Source organism: Callorhinus ursinus, unplaced genomic scaffold (genome assembly GCF_003265705.2).
Source record: "Callorhinus ursinus isolate GAN/ISIS: 27379988/994484 unplaced genomic scaffold, GSC_fseal_2.0 scaffold4, whole genome shotgun sequence".
Classification (NCBI taxonomy): Eukaryota; Metazoa; Chordata; class Mammalia; order Carnivora; family Otariidae; genus Callorhinus; species Callorhinus ursinus.
In genome coordinates this window covers 99,805,559-99,821,112 of record NW_027397066.1, presented here as the reverse complement: position 1 = coordinate 99,821,112, position 15,554 = coordinate 99,805,559, and the positions used below count along the sequence as shown (strand labels likewise).

General features: G+C 36.0%; 1 protein-coding gene across 6 annotated transcripts in view; it reads left to right on the top strand.

Moving 5' to 3' along the window:
• PRDM5 (PR/SET domain 5) overlaps positions 1-7,110 on the top strand; it is a 190,876-nt gene extending 183,766 nt beyond the window's left edge. For 2 of the 6 annotated variants that reach the window (XM_073892198.1, XM_073892199.1), the window contains exon 17: positions 1,810-7,110. In XM_073892198.1, the coding sequence (XP_073748299.1) occupies positions 1,810-1,974 (165 nt within the window). In that variant the 3' untranslated portion in view covers positions 1,975-7,110. The remainder of the gene's footprint in view (positions 1-1,809) is intronic. The other 4 variants (XM_025873953.2, XM_073892202.1, XM_073892203.1 and 1 more) reach the window with 2 other exon arrangements.
• The last annotated feature ends 8,444 nt before the right edge of the window (positions 7,111-15,554 follow it).

Sequence of the window (15,554 nt, the reverse complement as noted above, 5' to 3'; positions counted from 1 at the left end):
GTTCTGTGACCTTGTACAACCTGCTTGAGACACTGAAGTGAATGTGTCAGTTTCCTTCTGTAAAATGGGGCTCAGAGTACTAGTATCTACCTAAAAGGGTGAGGTGAGGATTGCACAAGTTAATGTTTATGAATTGCAAAGAATGGTTCCTGGCACATAATGAAAGCTGTTAGCCCTTCAACCTAGTCCCTGTGCCAAGCACTGAAATGAGACAGTGAACAAGGCACTATGTCCCCTGTGCTCACAGAACTCACATTCCTGTGAGGTATAGACATTGAACAAATAAACCTGTATTGCATTCTATGATGAAGACTGAGAACAATTTTAAAAAGGAGGAGGGAGAGGCATAAAAGAATACTTAAAGAAGAAGTGTCTGAGAAGGTAACTCTAAGTAACCTAAAAGATGAGAAAGAGTCAGCCATGGGGAAGAGAACATTCCAGGCTCAGGGGACAGTATAAATCAAGGCCTGTAGGTGGGAATGAGTCTGGGTATTAGGGGAGGTAAGAAGGCAGGTGGAGCTGGAGCATCGTGAGAAAGAAGGGATGCAAGTGAAGTTGGCGAGCAAATTGATGGGCCTTTAAACCATGGTAAGGAATTTATTCTGAATCTACTTTCAGTGGGAAGCCAGTGAGGAATTTGGTATCTATTCATTACGTGGGGTTTAGAGAAGGAGCCAGGGAAATAGAAAATAGGGGATACATTATAATTCTATGTTATGATAACAAATTTTGATTATACTTATAAAGACAATTTGGAAACTTAGAGTTTCTTTTACTTGAAAATAATCTCTATGGTTACCTTCTTTGATTTCTCTGGAATTATTCTGCAGCCTTTGGTGTACTTATATTGCTCAAAAGACTTTTACCTAACTATCAAATATCTTATCTACCTTTCTTTAAGTCAACAAATATTTATGGAATGACTACTCTTGCCCTAATGTTTCTTAGACCGGTAAGGAGACAGACATAAAGAAAATCACCTAATAATTAATTACATTCAGGGTAAGTGTTATAAAGGAAAAGTAAAAGCTACTATGAAAGCAATTAACAGGGGACTTCTGGCAGACAGATCATATAGGCTTCCCCAAGGAGTTAGTAAGAGGAAGCTACATCAAGGGAAGTGGGCAAGTCCTGAGGCAGATGTAAGGAAAACCTTACATCTTCTGTGGTAATATAGTATTTTTAATTATTAGACTGTTAACGTCTGTTGGGCCAGGTGGCGATGTGGCAGAGCTTATATGAAGTAAACATTGGATGCCTTAGTTAAATGAGCGTATATAATAAGAAATAAAGAATTGGAATTGTGGGTAAAAAACTTCCACTTAGGATGCTTAAAGCAGTGTTAACCTTTTACTTCATAAATGGGACTAAATTGAAGGGATCACTGGTGAGACATGTCTTGTGCTATTTATGTCATATGGAGAGATGCCCTCTGGGCCATTAGGCATTTTGTTTAAGAGGTTTAATATAAAATTGTCAATACACTCCATCATGGGAAGAAAGATAGTGTTCCCCAGGAGTTGTTTCTCTAGACATGTTTAAATACAGTAGTGGGGGGGGGAAGGAGGGTGGTTAGGGTGTAAAGGACACACACATTAAATGCAAACAGCTTTTGGGAACTATAATTAATTTTCTTTACCCTTAAGTTGGGATGTTAAATTCCATTTATTTCAAGCAATTTTTGTTCTTATGCCCATCCGTATATACTTGATAATAGGACTATGCATAATGTATATTGTATAAATGATAAATTGGCATATCTTCAGGTTTTTCAGTATAATATGATTGGTATCTTTGGGTCTTTTCTAGGTTTGTGACTTGGCTTTTAGCCTAAAGAAAATGCTGATCCGACACAAGATGACTCACAATCCCAATCGTCCACTGGCAGAATGCCAGTTTTGCCATAAGAAGTTTACAAGGAATGACTACCTCAAAGTGCACATGGACAATATCCACGCTGAAGCTGACAGCTAATGGTAGCTGTAAAGGAATTAAACCATTTAGAAGGGCTCCTAATATGAAACCCAGATTTCTCTCACCTGATTAGCATAGCAGAAGCAGCTAAAAGTAATTCACTGGTCTCATAGTTCTTATTTGCCTACCTTTAGAGTTTGTAGATGCTTATGCAAAAAAAAAAAAAAAAAGAAAGAGAGAAAGAAAGAAAGTCCTACTTCTACCAAAAAAAATGGTGCAAATGGAAAAGAAAAGTTTGTAGCCTTGCAAAATACTACTTGTGGTCTGTTTTATAAAATGGAAAAAGGAGTCATGACTTTCCTCCTTGGCCACCTCTCTGTAATGAAGTTTATTAACATACTCTTTATTAGGCCTTTTTATTTCATTGTCATCTCTTTGTGTGTGCATGCGTGCACATGCTGGTTATTACAACTGACTACTACTACCAGAAAGATATTAATATACCAAAATATTTCATTGCAGATGAGGATAAGGTTAAGAGTTTTTAAAGTATCAAGCATGGTAACAGGATAAAACTTGCTATTTTGTGAAACAGACCAAAAATTGATCTTACTTATAGCTCCCTACAACAGTTCAGTTTAAATAAAGAGGTATTTAAGAACTAAAGCATCTATTGAATTATTCTCATTTTAGACAATTCTTAAGGGACATTATTTCCTTTAATCATTTAGATGCAGATATTCATGGTCTGCAATACTTTCATAAGATCTGTATAAGACCATACACTTAAATGTATATCTAACTGATCCTCCTGAGTTTATACTAGTTATCTTTAGAAATTAATAATATTCAAATACATATAACTAAAAATTGAAACAAAATAGGTTTTCAGTATTTGCTGACTGACAGAGTGTCAGCACATCGTGGCATTACAATAGTAGCTATGATGAACCTAGCCCATTACCTTCTCATTCCATAAAAGTGCACAGAACGTGTTGGTGCAGATATAATAGAGTCCTCAGAGCATTAACATTCTGTTTTGCGAAAGACGTTTTCCAGAATCTTGGCAGTAGGTGATTCTGAAACACTTTGAATTACCCTCAATTGTCCTATATAATTGGGAATCCAGAATAAAAAATACAAATCTGGCAATTGTTATGATTGAACTTATCACTGATGCTTAAGGAAAATTGAAGCAAGAAGCTCAATTTCTTCAAGTTATATTTCAATAACATACTTGAAAGCAACATACAATGAGCAACTTGTTTTGAGAAAAGGTATGATAAAATATAATAGTGATGTCAAAATAGCAGAAAGGAATCCAAAAACCAGAAGAAAATCAAAATGAAGTCCAAATCATGAATTTTTCTACTTGCTGCTCAGTCAAAAAGAGGAAGTATAATTTTAAGGAAATTGGTTCTAATGATTTAAGGAGAAAGGTTATCTGAAGACACAGTTCTTTGAAGTCAGGAATCTTGTTTTAGAATTATATTTTTGCTCAGTTCCAGTTTTAAAAAGAAACATAAAGGTTCAATATAGAGATTTAAACTCTGTAAAAATACTAAATTTGAAATTCACCAGAGATAACTTTAAAAAATATAAATCTCAGATTATAATTTAGAAGATATCTAAGTATGGTTGTATGTAGCATTTTTGTATCTGAAATTATAGACTGTATTTTATAAAAATAGATTTTGGTCTTGTTTCTCACTATGTCATTTATTTCAACAGTATATTTTTAGATCTAAAATGTTTTCAACTTAACATGACAGTGTGCTTAATATCATTTGAATATAAAAGGACAGCTATAAAATTGGGTAGTGTGTATTATTTAAGCACGTTCCTTCCTTTGGATGCTACTTCCTCTGTATGGGATGCTTCATATCCCGATTATGTGATGAATGTGAAACTTGAAGAGAAGCCAAATCCCATTTTGTATAATCTCAATGACTCACAATTTACAGATCTGGTGTAATTGGAAATTACCCTTGAAACCATGTTGTCGCCATGTTGCAGAATAAAACTGATGAGGAAGAGGTGCTGGGCCTTATCAGGCTGAAGGTTCCTAGTCAAGGAAACTTGAGAAAATGGTGTGGAAAGACTACTGGTCCACAATCGTTACTTTTCAAAGCCCTGAAACCAAAACAAGTCCTTAGAAGACTGTGTGCTGTTACCTTTATCCAAAAGATGATTATATATAGGCATTTCAGATATATTAGTATTCATGCCCTGCAACTTTTAAATGATTTAGCAATATCAAAAAGATGAGAATTGATTTTATTTTTAGGTTTGATTGAGAAATTAAGAACATAAATAGTCACGGAGGAAAAGTCTTACTGGCAAATTGGAGTACAGGTACCCACTTGGAAGTGTCTTTCTCTGCTTCTCTGCTACAAAAGATTATGGCTCAAGTACTTTCTTGGAAACAGGCCAAACTCTCAGGTACCCATGAAGTCAGGGCTACATAATATGAGAGCTATTCAATAGTATGGGTGGGTTCAGATATCTTCTTATAATCATTATCTTTGTGTATTAACATTCAAGATATTTACATATCTTGAATTCCTTCTTGTTTCACAATCACTAACTTGTATTATTTTCCATCTTGTTCCTTTTTTTTTTTCTGGTTGTTTTTGGCTAGATGGGAGACTTTATTGATTAATCATGATCAACAGTTACAGTGTAAAAGTATTCATCGGTGATTCATTCTTAGGGTTTTACAGGATAGTTAAAATGCTACTTTTAAGAAACATGTTTCTTATATTATGGGTGTATGTGCGTCTGCAGAGGATCACTTTTTTTTAATTTTATTTATTTGAGAGAGAATGAGAGACAGAGAGCATGAGAGGGAAGAGGGTCAGAGGGAGAAGCAGACCCCCCGCTGAGCAGGGAGCCGGATGTGGGACTCGATCCCGGGACTCCAGGATCATGACCTGAGCCGAAGGCAGTCGCTTAACCAACTGAGCCACCCAGGCGCCCCAGAGGATCACTTTTATTCAGTGTTTTACAATGCAAGTACATTGCTTTGCTCAAAATTCTTCTGACCTATTGCAGCCAACTCATTGGATATATGTGAATATGGATCATAGGTCTTACAAACCTTAATTTGTGCATGACATTCTGTGTGCTTTTGTGTCTCCCAAAGCTGGAAAGGAAGAAAGGAAAGAGGTTAGGTGTTGGAAATACTCATTTTTTTCCTTCATAAATCTAAACATTGCTTATGAAAACTTATGGTTGTGAATATATGGAAATGGGTGGGTAGGAGGAAATGTGCCTCTTTAAAACCATAAGATTTTATCATTAATATTGAGGTGTATTTGCGTGTATATAAACGTACCATTGTAAATATAGCAAAACTTCCATAGCATTTTTATTTTTTTATAATCTATAATAAATCTGTATAAATCACTGCCACAGTTGGTCTTAGCATTGTATTTTACTATAAAACTAACTAGCACAGTTCTATAGTAAAATCCAAATGAACATTTTAAATTTGGTTTTGATGAAAGAAGAAAATATAATTGTTCTTACTCCCAGGCCCCCTGCTTTTATAGTTTACTTCTAAGCATTTCTAAATCGGGAAAATATCTGTACATTTAAGCCGAGTTGGTCTCAGGGCAATAAGAGAAAACAACTTCCTTACATCTTATCTCATTGTTGGTCATACATAAACAACATGTAAAAAGGAACATCACTGCAAACAAAAGAAACTTGATTTATAGAACCATCTCTGAGCAAAAATAGTCTGAATTTCACAAATATAATGTAAGGGTGATAAAAGTTATAGCTAATGTTTTAGGTATTCCTTTTTTCAAAAGCAGTGTTTCATTATCTTGGTGTTGCCCCAATCTTGTGAGTCTTACCTGATAACAAAAAGAAATCATCATCATCATCATCATCATCATCATCATCATCATCATCATCATATGTCTCCAAGGAGTGGATTTGGAGATGATGCATTCATTTAAATTTGAATTTCTCAGAATCTGCGAGACAGTAGTTCTTTGGAGCTGACTCTCATAGCTTTGACTACCTTGGGCTCAAAACCGTGTTATCACCACAGGTTGTTAATTTGTTGTATGACAAAATAGAAAACTAACTCTGGAGTGCTCAGCATGGGCCATGTCAGAATATTCTAAATTCCCTAGGCTCATGAAACAGTACAGAGTGCAACAGCTAGCTATCTTATACTAATGGTGTTGCTGATCCAATGTCCAAGTTTGTTTTCTTCCTTTAAAAAGATGCTTAACACAATACTATAAAATAAATGTTTATATTTGTTACAAAACAGTCTCCCTAAATATTTGATGGCATATTTAACAGACTAATCCTGTAAACATTTAGGCGATTAGAATAAGATTTTATTCCTTGGGCCCATGCCACTCTGGTATAGAAGGAAACTAAGATTTTGAGTAATGTTGATAATTTATGTGCTGAAAATTAAGAAAGGTTGTGGGACCACTGAGACTTGATCATCTAAATTAATGTAAAGGAATTCATATGAAATATCACTGTTTCTGATAAGAAGCACTATAAACTTACTAGGAATTAATTCCACTTAGAAAGCACACACAAAAAAATCCATTTGCCTTGACAAAATAGTATAAAAATGAAAAGAATTCCAGCTCACAGGAGACACTTGAAACATTCCATTACTTCATTTTTAAATTTTGTCTTCTTGGAGAATATCAAGTAATGCTCTTTTCTTTAAAGTTAATTTTGTCTGACATCTTTTGCATAATGTTTGACTGGTATACCTCCCCCCCACCCTTTTCTTCTACTGAAAACTGTTCTGTGAGTATATGTAAATTTTAGATGTGTTTCTAATAAACAACCTATGGTAAGATTTCACATTTTTATCCTGTCTGACAATGCTGTGTGCTTTTCAGGCTGTGATGATGAATTTTCCCTGCTTTTCCCACAGTCTCATGCAGCCTCCATTCAGATGCCTGACTGGGCTTGTATCGGAGTCTGTACTCAGAGAGAAATATGTTCCTGACACCCAACATACGAAATTCATCATCACCAACGTGTAAATCTGATAAAAGCCTGACACTGTAGACATAATCATAGACCCTCCTTTGTATGGTTCTCGTTGACCCAAGGTAGCTACTGATGCACAGCTTAAAGCAAAAGAGATTCCTTAAAAAAGTATTCCGGGGCCTTTGATAGCATAGATGCAAGTATAATTGCTGAAATCTGAACTAATACACTACCATTATTGGGATTTCGTTGTTGAAACAATGTATCCTCTCTTTGTTCTTTAGTATTTGATAAAGCAACCCATAAAAAAGGGAAGCGCATTGGCTTCCAAGTCTCTCTCTCTCTCTCTCTCTATATATATATATATATTTTTTCCTTTCTAAAGTAAGTATTAGCCAGCATCTGGAAAGCTAAAATTGCCTTTGATGTAAAGAGGGCCTGAAATTAACTCCTATGAAATCAAAGCAAAATATATAGTTCCTATGCTAAGTAGGAATATAAAAGTATGGAGACAGGCAGTTGCCACATTTATTTGATTCTAAAACTTTTATTGAAATTGGCAAACTGATGAGTCTTCTGTGGAATACTACATATAGTAAATAAGACTTCTGAAACATTGAATTTTGTGGAAATTAACCAGTCACTACTTTTGACAGCCTTAAGTCTGGTTTTATTATTGAAATCTAAGAAATCCTCTCCTGACCTCACATTTTTGGTAATCAGGTTTATCACACTAGTGAAAGAACTAACCATTTTCAGCTCATCTTCTGCCTGGCAAGTAGAGCACACAGCGTTCTCCAGAGCATAAAATAAAATAGAGCAGTGTCAAGTGTAACACACTAAGTGTCGCCTTCAGCTTTTCCTGCTCTTTTTATTTCTTGTGCTGTTCAGCTGCTGCATAACTTCAGTGTTCTCTCCAGTTTCACCTTCAGTTGGGCTTTGAGGGTGACAAGTTGGTATTGTTCCCAGACTCAAATTACGATATTTAGGATATTAGGTTGTATCCTTTCTGCTCTGACCATAAAGTGTGAAATTGGGGCAGATGAATTTAGTTGATTAAGGTATTATTAGACTAATTTGTGAGTTGAGCCAATTGGCTTTATACTGATAAAAACTATTTCATACCCATAATCGTGGGGATTCAGTAAAGGGCATGGAGCTTATGGCTTACTACAGATCCTAAGCGAGAGGATGGCACAAAGTCATGAGGATTAAAAGAAGAATTCAAAATGTATGTCTTATAGACAGGAATACAATACCCTTCTAAAACCGGATATGTTGGAATTAAAATTTCAGGTAAGAGTATTACAGTATAGGAATTCAGATGTCTTTCCTAAAGCATATATGTTATACAGCATTGAGATTAAACCCCCATCCCCTGACTTCTTTTTCTCTCTTCTCTTACTGGAGATCAATCACATCACACTTACAACAACACCAAATCTGAGTCTGAATTTGATATATGTTAATTTCCTTAACAGTGAAATGGATTTAATAACATCTACCAGTTGGCTTTGTTGTAAGAAATAAATCAGAAAATGCATTCTGCAAAGGATGCCTGGCACATAACTGGGGTTCAAGAAATAATAATGCCCTAGTGTTCCTCCAAGTAATTCCCTTGTCATCTTGTATATGCTATCAGAAACTTCCACTACGGGGCGCCTGGGTGGCTCAGTCGTTAAGTGTCTGCCTTTGGCTCAGGTCATGATCCCAGGGTCCTGGGATCGAGCCCCACATCGAGCCCCACATTGAGCCCCGCATTGGGATCCCTGCTCACCGGGAAGACTGCTTCTCCCTCTCCCACTACCCCTGCTTGTGTTCCCTCTCTCGCTGTGTCTCTCTGTGTCAAATAAATAAATAAAATCTTAAAAAAAAAAAAAACTTCCACTACTCTGCAACATTCCAGCTCATGCCTGAAAGCAAACTTGTCACAAGCCAAATTAGATAAAACTTAAATTGTATATCATTGGTATAATTACAGTAATAGAAGCATTTCATTTTAGAATTTTTTGAAAATTCTTAACATACTGTATCAATTTAGCACATTATGCTTTAACAAAATTACCTATTCTTTTAACTCAAGCATATAAATAAGATATTTTTGTTAATGCCTAGATTATCAGGGTGTTTTATTATTGTGCTAAAATTACATCTTGCTCTTATCTTAAAACATAATCAATAATTCTGATTTTATACTTGAGCTACCTCTTCACTAAAAAGTAGTAGTACCCAAATGTTCAAATAGGGAACAACAACCTTATTCTATTATTCATATTTTAAATGGCATAATTCAAATGAAGCTCTGCTAACAAAAACAAAAACTGGGCGTTAAAAGTAATTTAATTGCATCAAAAACCATGAATTAAATCAAGTATGTGCAAATGAACATGAATACATCTTTCCCCTTTAAACACACTGAAAGAGAAGGAAGGGAATTTTCTGAGAAGATTAAAAAAACAGAAACGAGTAATTCATTTATGGCTAAGTTCAGCTATTTGGAAAAAAGGTAAAAGTATATAACATGAGGTGAAAAATAAGGTCAGATTTTTTTAAAAAAATGGTATAATTCAAATCCTGTTATTCATACAATGATCCTTCATACAATGATCCTGAGATAATTTTTGAATACTGATTTTCTTAAGCAAATGAACAGTAGTGAAATATCCTAGAATTAAGGATATCTTATTATACAGAATCAATAGAGTTTATAGAGAAATTATTGCAAATAAAGATTCTGAAATGTATTGGTAAAAGACAAAATAATTTTCTCCACTTGTTTTTATACCACCAATATAATTAATATTTCAATTATTTAATTGCACAGTGTGTTAGACATGAGTACTGTTGCAAATTAGACAAACCACAACAGTGAAACATCAAGGAAAAATGCCTCACTGTGGCTGATAAAGGGAGCCCAGACAACTAGAAATGATAAGAAACATGAAAATCTTAAAGACATGACTTTTCCATAACTTTCAAACTTGCATTTTGATAGCCTTTTCAGGCTCTGAATCCTACAATATATTAGGGTCTCTGGCAAAAAAACAAACTGGTTTTTCATGTTCTCTTTGGCATTACTGTCATTAGACGTTCCAGGAGCAATGGATTTGCTTTCCTCATCATTCGTTTGGGTCTCAAACTTTGTAAATTGGATATGTGCATGGAACTGGTCAGAGTATATCCCTCTCTCTTGTTGACAAGGGTGTTATTATCTTACAGAAAATGTTTTATCAATTAAAATACTTCGTCTTCTATAAAGGGAAATATTGAATGCTTTGGAACTGATATAAAAGGACCTGCTAAATGTTGAGGCTCACAGGACCTAAAGTTTTTTGTTGCTAATTGTTGCAATGTGTTTTCAGAAGGAATTTTCTGGACTAAAACATCAAGTGCTAACTGCTCTTTCTCCACACAAATCCCTGTGGTAGGTTGTTACATGAGTGAGTCCTGGTGAATCATGACTCTTGGCATCCGTGACCTTGTGAGGTCTCTTCCCACATTGACTCCGGCTCGGCCTATCACATACTTTGGCTGATGGGAAATATACAAACATAATCAAAAAGCTATGTCTCACTTATTGGGAATGTTGCCAACCTCTATCATGTAAAGAAAGACAGGTCAGCATCTTTAAGGATGAGAGAACACATGAAGAGAGAGACCTAGCCATTCTGTCTAAGCCAGATCTTAGTCAACCTCGCTGAACACAGTCACATATCATTGTGTGGGAGCATAGTCAAGACCAGTGGAAGAACCCCTCACCCAACCTACTGAATCATGAGAAATAATTATTGTTTGAAATTCTAGCATTTTAAGGTGGGTTGTTTTAAAGTAACAGATAACACATTCAGAAATTAGTATATATTAGTATGAAGAGGGTTTTTACTTTAAGAAAAACCTATAATATATGACTTAGGCTTTGAGACTAGGCAGTCGATATATATGCTGGTAAAAAGTGGCAAGTAAGCTGCTCACCGAAGCTGGAGGAATGGCAGACAAATTTTAATGGATGCTGAAAAAATGTTGGGGAAACTGCTATTGGAAGTTTGAAAAATAGTGATCTGTGTCTTTTCATCATAAAACAATTTCATGACCATCCCTGTAGTAAAATGGAAGTTAGAAAATTTGTACCTAATGAAGTTGTGGATCTAGCTTAAGGAGATTTGCAACAGAATGATGGAGTTGACTTCTTTGTTTGTGATAAGATAGGAAAAGAGAAGAATTAAGAAAGGATATTTAGGTTTACAAACAAAATTTAGAAGAAATATGTATTCAAGTCTTGCTGAGTTGAGGAACATAGAAAGGTTTTACCTTTCTGATCTCTCCAGCCAGGGCTTTTTTCTTTAGCCAACAAATTCTCAAAGTAAGAAACAGTCTTAGCGAGAAAATCAAATCAGAGGTGTTGTCTATAAAAGCCTTCATTAAGAGCTCAGAAAGATTGAAGGTGGTGCCTAGTAGGCCCCCAGTTCAACTAGACAAAAAATATTTCTAGGAATGTTAAGGGTGTTGTTCTATGGCACTTTGTCATTCCATGCAAAGTACAGAAACATATGTCTGAAAAAGAATTATTGATGTGGCACTAGGGACGTGGAGTAAGTGTCAGTTAGATTCATAGAATACCCAAAGAGCATCAGCTTGGACTAAAAGGGACTGAGTCAGTTCAAAATGAAAAAGCATCTGGACACCAACATTCTATGGGAAGGAAGCAGACTGGAAAAACTATTCAGTTATTCAAAAAATTTCAAACACAGGCCATTTCCTATGGAAAAGGAAAGACCTCCCTGAGGATAGAACCAAAGAGGAGAACGATTGATGAGAACCACTCCTATAGAAGAGCCCCAGGCTCTAATCCAGAAAAGTCCATAGGGCCCTGAATGGAAGCTCTGACAGCATGTGTCCAGCGGGATTTCAGAATTTTCAAGTACTTGCTGTGTGCCTCTCATTCCAAATTTGTCATCTGTAAATAGAGACAGTTTTATTTTCTTATAAGACTATTCAAGTTATCTATTTCATCTTGGGTGAGTTTTAGTTGTTTGTGGGTTTTGAATAATTGGTCAATTGGACAATTTTGTCTAAGTTGTCAAATTTATGTGCATAGATTGTTGAGAGCATTCTTTTATAATTGTTTCTCTATCCTGAGGTGGTAATGATATCTTCTTCATTCCTAATATTGGTAATTAGTTTATTTTTTCTTCTTTTTCTTGGTCAGTCTTGCTTAAAGCGTTATCAATCATATTGATTTTTTTTCAAAGAACCATCTTCTTGGTTTGTTTTTGTTTGTTTGTTTGTTTTTGATGTCTGTATTCTATTTCATTGACTTCTGCTCTTACCTTTATTGTTTTCTTCCTTTGGCTTGCTCTGGAAGAACTGTTCTTCTTTTTCTAGTTGCTTCTGGTAGAAGCTTAAATTACTGATTAGAGACAGTTTTTTCCCTAAAAAAGCATTTAATGCTGTAAATTTCCCTCTACATTCCACAAATTTTGATATGTTACATTTTTATTCAGTTCAAAATATTTGCTAATTTTCCTTGAGACTTTTGGTACATGGGTTATTTAGAAGTATATCAATTAATTTCCAAGTAGTTGAAGACTTCCTGTTACCTTTCTATTGTTGATTTCTTGTTTAAGTCCATTATGGCCAGAAAAATACTTTGTATGATTTTAACTTTTAAAAATTTGTAATGTTTGGTTTATGATCTAAGGTATGATATGTCTTAAAGTATGTTCCATGTACACTTTAAAAGATGTATTCTGTTGGTGGAGTGAGCGCTGTAGAGTCTATAGTTAGATTATTTGGTTAAACGTGTTAAATCTCGGGCACCTGGGTGGCTCAGTTGTTAAGCGTCTGCCTTAGGCTCAGGTCAGGATCCCAGGGTCCTGGGATCGAGCCCCACATCGGGCTCCCTGCTCCACAGGAGGCCTGCTTCTCCCTCTCCCACTCCCCCTGCTTGTGTTCCCTCTCTTGCTATGTCTCTCTCTGTCAAATAAATAAATAAATAAAATCTTTTTAAAAAAATAAAGGTGTTCAATCTCTTGTAGCCTTGCTGATTTTTTTTTCTGTGCTAGTTCTATTTATTACTCTCTGTTATGAGAGAGAAGTGTTGATGTCTCCAATTATTATTGTGGATTTGTCTATTCTTTCAGTTCTATCAGTTCTTGCTTTATGTATTTTGCCATTCTATTTGTTGGGTGCATACTCATTTAGGAATGTTATGGGTTTTGTGTGTGTGTGTGTGAATTGACCTTTTTATTCATATGTAATATTACTCTTTATCGCTTAGAACTACACCATCAGATTTTTTTGGTCTCCAATTTACAGGCAACAGATTGTCAGACTTCTCAGCCTCTATAACTGATGAGTCAATATCTTATAATACATCTTTTATACTAAATAGTGAGAGAGTGGAAGAGAGAGAGAGAGAATAGGAGAATGAAGTTTCATCTTGATTCTGTTTCTCTGGAGAGCCCCATTTAGTACAATATTCTCTTTCTTTGCTGAGCATTTCTATTTTCCCTTTGTTTTCAGGAGTGCTCACAACTGCTTGCTGTAAGATTATTCCAACATCTGTGTCATGTTGGCATTGCATCAGTTCATTTTCTTTTTCCATACGAGTTGAGTTTTCCTGGTTATTTGTTTTGTAATTTTGCATTGTATCCTGGACATTTTGAATATTATGAGACTTTGGGTCTTGTTTAAATCCTATGGAGAATGTTGATATTTTTGTTTAAGCAGGCAGTTGAATTGGTTGAGTTCAGGTCACAAGTCCCAATCTTCCTTCCATAAGCTATAGTTCCAATGTCAGTTCCAAATCAGTTTTCAAATTCTTTGCAGTGTTTTTGCAGTGCTATTTGGATCTACCTCATATGTGTGCCACCCTGTAGTCAGTCTAGGACCTGTGTAGTAGCATATCATTATTTCAGCTCCTAAAATTTTTGGCATGTGAAATAGGATCAGATCAGATTGACAGCTTAGAAGTGGACCTTAGAGTTCATAATCAACTTTATGAGGTTGCTTTTCTGAGTTCTTCCCTTTCCACAATCTTTCTGGTCTTTCCAGTTCCCTAGAGCTCCTCATTTTGGTCCTCCAACTCCGTATTGCCCTGCTCTTCTGTATACTTCAGCAACTTCATCTGCACCCACAGTCAATTCTCAGGACAAAAGAAAAAACAGTGAGAGGAGAATTGGACACTACTCTTGTTATGGAAGCATCCACTGAACAGGAGCACATTTTTATTCACTCAGGGTTTTGGCTCCTGTAGTTCCCTTTTTCGGGCTGTGTCTCATCACCATGGGATGACTTAAGGGATACAGTGTGAGAGAACAGAAGAAAAACAAAAGGAAATAAGGGAATTTCCATACTCTCTCTGAGTCTTATATGTTTCTTTTCCTGCTTTGTGCACCAGAACTAGAGGGCTTCTATTTGCCCTCTAATGCCCACTTCATTTTTTCAGGGATACCATGAGGGAAAAGGTACTATACCCACCATAGATTTATTCAGACTGGAATTCTGATCTTCTTTCCTAATCCACTTGCTATCATTTACGTTTCACATTTCTCAAATAACTTTTCTATACAATCTGTCCAGGTTTGATAGTTATAGTCAGTGAAAGAGGAACTCCCATTCAATTTTATCCCAGAAAAAGAACCCCATTCCTCTCTTTGAAGGGGACTATCTATTGTAGTCATCTATCCCTATCTCACTACTACATATTGGGTTAAGAGATAACTTGTCTTTTTGTTCAGATCTCTGGATAAAGAAGAGTTGTATGTGGGGATCCTCAATCACACCTGCACCAGATCATGAGATTATAGACTCAAAGACCAATACCATGTTTGGATGAGACTTTGGAGTCTTGATAGAAATTAAATGTATTTTGAATATGGAAGGTACATGGATCTCTGGGGGCTTTGGTAGCCATGAATATGTACTACTCAGAGCTTCTGCTGTGGGGGAGCATAGCTAAATGATGACTTCAGGGATTGCCCCTTTGGGTCCTCCACTGCTTTCATGCTGAGGCCATGCTTCTGAGGCTGACTTCAGGAGTAATAATGGAGGCCCATTCCAGTGAGCCTCGGGACACCTCTATGTACAATTGTGGCTCAAAGTCTCCCCACTGGCCTGGATGAACCTTTCTTAGACTCACCTAAGAGTCTGAGGCTCCTACTACCCCATCCTCTTTCTTAATTCTTTCACAGAGGAAGGAGTGACCTGGATCACAATCTGAAGGTGCTCCATGCCTTCTCTGGCTATCTCCTCTATCTTTTGCATTTTCTCTAATAAAGCTAATGCCTGTCTAATCCCATCTTGGAAACTGCTTATTGGAAGACAGGAAATAACACAGAACCCAAGGACAAATAGCAGTAGATTGTTACTTGATATAGCGTGATTGTTACCTGATGTATCATGCCTCTCAGTATTCCTCCTGTGTGTCATCCCCCACAGTAGTCAGGGTTCTTCAGAAAAACAGACCAAAAGAGTATATATTTTAAGGATGTAAAATTTGCAAAGGTACCACTGGATTACATTCTGGAGATATGTCTTCTAATTGTGCATTGAGTGTGTGTGTATGTGTGTGTGCACATGCATACACATGGTAAGCTTTATAAAGAAATGTCCTAAGAGAGTTTTAGGCAATTCTAATAAATTTCCTTAGATTTTAA